Below are 5,000 nucleotides of genomic sequence, written 5' to 3' on the forward strand. Positions count from 1 at the left end.
ACTGAGGGAGAATTTAGTAGGGCCAATGCACCCTAAACAGCATGTCTTTTGAATCGAACCTGGGTCCCTGGCGCTGTGTGACAGCAGTGCTAACCCACTGTGTCACCGTGCCCCCCAGGAATCGAACCCGGGTCCCTGGCGCTGTGAGACAGCAGTGCTAACCCACTGTGTCACCGTGCCCCCCCCGGGAATCGAACCCGGGTCCCTGGCTCTGTGAGACAGCAGTGCTAACCCACTGTGTCACCGTGCCCCCCCCGGGAATCGAACCCGGGTCCCTGGCGCTGTGAGACAGCAGTGCTAACCCACTGTGTCACCGTGCCCCCGGGAATCGAACCCGGGTCCCTGGGGCTGTGAGACAGCATTGCTAACCCACTGTGTCACCGTGCCCCCCCCCCCCCCCCCCCCGGGAATCGAACCCGGGTCCCTGGCGCTGTGAGACAGCAGTGCTAACCCACTGTGTCACCGTGCCCCCCCCCCCGGGAATCGAACCCGGGTCCCTGGCGCTGTGAGACAGCAGTGCTAACCCACTGTGTCACCGTGCCCCCCCCGGGAATCGAACCCGGGTCCCTGGCTCTGTGAGACAGCAGTGCTAACGCACTGTGTCCCCGTGCCCCCCCCCCCCGGGAATCGAACCCGGGTCCCTGGCTCTGTGAGACAGCAGTGCTAACCCACTGTGTCACCGTGCCCCCCCCCCCCGGGAATCGAACCCGGGTCCCTGGCGCTGTGAGACAGCAGTGCTAACCCACTGTGTCACCGTGCCCCCCCCGGGAATCGAACCCGGGTCCCTGGCTCTGTGAGACAGCAGTGCTAACCCACTGTGTCACCGTGCCCCCCCCCCCCGGGAATCGAACCCGGGTCCCTGGCTCTGTGAGACAGCAGTGCTAACCCACTGTGTCACCGTGCCCCCCCCCCAGGAATCGAACCCAGGTCCCTGGCGCTGTGAGACAGCAGTGCTAACCCACTGTGTCACCGTGCCCCCCACCGGGAATCGAACCCGGGTCCCTGGCGCTGTGAGACAGCAGTGCTAACCCACTGTGTCACCGTGCCCCCCACCGGGAATCGAACCCGGGTCCCTGGCGCTGTGAGACAGCAGTGCTAACCCACTGTGTCACCGTGTCCCCCCCGGGAATCGAACCCGGGTCCCTGGCGCTGTGAGACAGCAGTGCTAACCCACTGTGTCACCGTGTCCCCCCTGGGAATCGAACCCGGGTCCCTGGCGCTGTGAGACAGCAGTGCTAACCCACTGTGTCACCGTGTCCCCCCCGGGAATCGAACCCGGGTCCCTGGCGCTGTGAGACAGCAGTGTTAACCCACTGTGTCACCGTGCCCCCCCCCCGGGGAATCGAACCCGGGTCCCTGGCGCTGTGAGACAGCAGTGCTAACCCACTGTGTCACTTTGTCGGTCCTACATCTACTCTGTGTGTGTAAGAGTGGTGAACACAGGCGATCAAGATGGGCAAGCACAAACCTCTGGAACCTCTGATGGAGACTGTCTTCTTCCTCAGTGTCACAATCACTCCCCGCGACATCAGCTAGAGGGAGAGTGAGAGAAAGAGAGAGCAGGGTGATACACACATCGGAATTGGGGGTCACGGATAAGGGTCAGAGAAGAGCAGGAGAAGAGGGACAGAGAGTGTGGGATGAAAGGGGTAAGAGGGGAGAGAGTCAGAGAGAGACGAGGGGCAAGGGTCGGAGAGGGGCAAGGGGAGAGACAATCAGAGAGGGGCGAGGGGAGAGAGCGAGAGAGGGGCGAGGGGAGAGAGCGAGAGAGGGGCGAGGGGAGAGGAGCGAGAGAGGGGCGAGGGGAGAGAGCGAGAGAGGGGCGAGGGGAGAGAGCGAGAGAGGGCGAGGGGAGAGAGCGAGAGAGCGGCGAGGGGAGAGAGCGAGAGAGGGGCGAGGGGAGAGAGCGAGAGAGGGGCGAGGGGAGAGAACGAGAGAGGGGCGAGGGGAGAGCGAGGGGGGGGAGGGGAGCGAGAGAGGGGCGAGGGGAGAGAGCGAGAGAGGGGCGAGGGGGAGAGCGAGAGAGGGGCGAGGGGGAGAGCGAGAGGGGGCGAGGGGGAGAGCGAGAGGGGGCGAGGGGAGAGAGCGAGAGGGGCGAGGGGAGAGAGCGAGGGAGGGGCGAGGGGAGAGAGCGAGGGAGGGGCGAGGGGAGAGGGCGAGGGAGGGGCGAGGGGAGAGGGCGAGGGAGGGGCGAGGGGAGAGGGCGAGAGAGGGGCGAGGGGAGAGGGCGAGAGAGGGGCGAGGGGAGAGGGCGAGAGAGGGGCGAGGGGAGAGGGCGAGAGAGGGGCGAGGGGAGAGGGCGAGAGAGGGGCGAGGGGAGAGGGCGAGAGAGGGGCGAGGGGAGAGGGCGAGAGAGGGGCGAGGGGAGAGGGCGAGAGAGGGGCGAGGGGAGAGGGCGAGAGAGGGGCGAGGGGAGAGGGCGAGAGAGGGGCGAGGGGAGAGGGCGAGAGAGGGGCGAGGGGAGAGGGCGAGGGAGAGGGCGAGAGAGGGGCGAGGGGAGAGGGCGGCGAGAGAGGGGCGAGGGGAGAGGGCGAGAGAGGGGCGAGGGGGGCGAGAGAGGGGCGAGGGGAGAGGGCGAGAGAGGGGCGAGGGGAGAGGGCGAGAGAGGGGCGAGGGGAGAGGGCGAGAGAGGGGCGAGGGGAGAGGGCGAGAGAGGGGCGAGGGGAGAGGGCGAGAGAGGGGCGAGGGGAGAGGGCGAGAGAGGGGCGAGGGGAGAGGGCGAGAGGGGCGAGGGGAGAGGGCGAGAGAGGGGCGAGGGAGAGGGCGAGAGAGGGGCGAGGGGAGAGGGCGAGAGAGGGGCGAGGGAGAGGGCGAGAGAGGGGCGAGGGGAGAGGGCGAGAGAGGGGCGAGGGGAGAGGGCGAGAGAGGGGCGAGGGGAGAGGGCGAGAGAGGGGCGAGGGGAGAGGGGCGAGAGAGGGGCGAGGGGAGAGGGCGAGAGAGGGCGAGGGGAGAGGGCGAGAGAGGGGCGAGGGGAGAGGGCGAGAGAGGGGCGAGGGGAGAGGGCGAGAGAGGGGCGAGGGGAGAGGGCGAGAGAGGGGCGAGGGGAGAGGGCGAGAGAGGGGCGAGGGGAGAGGGCGAGAGAGGGGCGAGGGGAGAGGGCGAGAGAGGGGCGAGGGGAGAGGGCGAGAGAGGGGCGAGGGGAGAGGGCGAGAGAGGGGCGAGGGGAGAGGGCGAGAGAGGGGCGAGGGGAGAGGGCGAGAGAGGGGCGAGGGGAGAGGGCGAGAGAGGGGCGAGGGGAGAGGGCGAGAGAGGGGCGAGGGGAGAGGGCGAGAGAGGGGCGAGGGGAGAGGGCGAGAGAGGGGCGAGGGGAGAGGGGCGAGAAGGGGCGAGGGGAGAGGGCGAGAGAGGGGCGAGGGGAGAGGGCAGAGAGAGGGCGAGGGGGAGAGAGCGAGAGAGGGGCGAGGGGAGCGAGCGAGAGAGGGGCGAGGGGAGCGAGCGAGAGAGGGGCGAGGGGAGAGAGCGAGAGAGGGGCGAGGGGAGAGAGCGAGAGAGGGGCGAGGGGAGAGAGCGAGAGAGGGCGAGGGGAGAGAGCGAGAGAGGGGCGAGGGGAGAGAGCGAGAGAGGGGCGAGGGGAGAGAGCGAGAGAGGGGCGAGGGGAGAGAGCGAGAGAGGGGCGAGGGGAGAGAGCGAGAGAGGGGCGAGGGGAGAGAGCGAGAGAGGGGCGAGGGGAGAAGCGAGAGAGGGGCGAGGGAGAGAGCGAGAGAGGGGCGAGGGAGAGAGCGAGAGAGGGGGCGAGGGGAGAGAGCGAGAGAGGGGCGAGGGGAGAGAGCGAGAGAGGGGCGAGGGGAGGGAGCGAGAGAGGGGCGAGGGGAGAGAGCGAGAGAGGGGCGAGGGGAGAGAGCGAGAGAGGGGCGAGGGGAGAGAGCGAGAGAGGGGTGAGGGGAGAGAGCGAGAGAGGGGCGAGGGGAGAGAGCGAGAGAGGGGCGAGGGGAGAGAGCGAGAGAGGGGCGAGGGGAGAGAGCGAGAGAGGGGCGAGGGGAGGAGAGCGAGAGAGGGGCGAGGGGAGAGAGGGAGAGAGCGAGAGAGGGGCGAGGGGAGAGAGTGAGAGAGGGGTGAGGGGAGAGAGCGAGAGAGGGGCGAGGGGGAGAGCGAGAGAGGGGCGAGGGAGAGAGTGAGAGGGGGCGAGGGGAGAGAGGGGCAAGGGGAGAGAGTGAGAGAGGGGCGAGGGGAGAGAGTGAGAGAGGGGTGAGGGGAGAGAGTGGTGGGAGGGGAAGGTCAGCGATGGGTGGGAGAAGATTGGCGAAGGTGGTGAGGTTTGTAAATAATAACACGGTGGTGGAGGTGGTCAGAAGAGACAGGGGCAGGTTTCGAATTGTGTCCATTATGGAGATTGATTTGGGTTAATGTTCATGCAGACGGGACCAAGTAGATTTTTATTTTATTGGGGTGTCGCTGGCTGGGCCAGTATTTATTACCCATCCCTTGTTGCCCCTTGAGAAGGCGGCGGTGAGCTGCCTTCTTGAATCGCTGCAGTCCATGTCCCGTTGGGTTGTCCCACAATGCCCTTAGGGAGGGAATTCCTGGAGTTTGACCCAGTGAAGGAATGGCCGATACATTTCCAAGTCGGGGTGGTGAGTGGCTCGGAGGGGAACTTGCAGGTGGGGGTGTTCCCCGTGTATCTGCTGCCCCTTGTCCTTCCAGTTGGAAGTGGTGGTGGGTTTGGAAGGTGCTGTCTAAGGATCTTCAGTGGGTTGCTGCAATGCACCTTGGAGATAGTACATACTGCTACTGAGCATTGGTGGCTCAGAGAGTGTGGCACCAATCTAGCAGGGCTGCTTTGTCCTGGGTGGTGTCAAGCTTCTCGAGTGTTGGAGCTGCATCCATCCAGGCAAGTGAGGAGTATTCCGACACACTCCTCACTTGTGCCTGACGATTGGGACTGCTTTAGAAATCAGCAGGAGGCCAGAGGAAAGTAGATAAGAAGGGAGAGAGCAACATACAGTAAATGGCAGAGATGTACAATTCAGAGTATGATAGGCAGAGGGATCTGGGCGTACAGG

The 5,000-nt window shown here is 66.4% G+C and overlaps 1 protein-coding gene across 1 annotated transcript in view; it reads right to left on the minus strand.

The window, feature by feature from the left end:
- Window positions 1–1,468: 1,468 nt before the first annotated feature.
- Window positions 1,469–5,000, minus strand: part of LOC145340302 (alpha-2-macroglobulin-like) — a gene marked incomplete at its 3' end in the record, with an annotated part of 51,849 nt that continues 48,317 nt past the window's right edge. The window contains exon 12 of the mRNA XM_080184747.1: window positions 1,469–1,532. Coding sequence (XP_080040873.1) covers window positions 1,469–1,532 — 64 coding nt within the window. The remainder of the gene's footprint in view (window positions 1,533–5,000) is intronic.

Source organism: Carcharhinus amblyrhynchos, unplaced genomic scaffold, assembly GCF_965287045.1.
Source record: "Carcharhinus amblyrhynchos unplaced genomic scaffold, sCarAmb.v2.hapA scaffold_910, whole genome shotgun sequence".
NCBI classification, from domain to species: domain Eukaryota; kingdom Metazoa; phylum Chordata; class Chondrichthyes; order Carcharhiniformes; family Carcharhinidae; genus Carcharhinus; species Carcharhinus amblyrhynchos.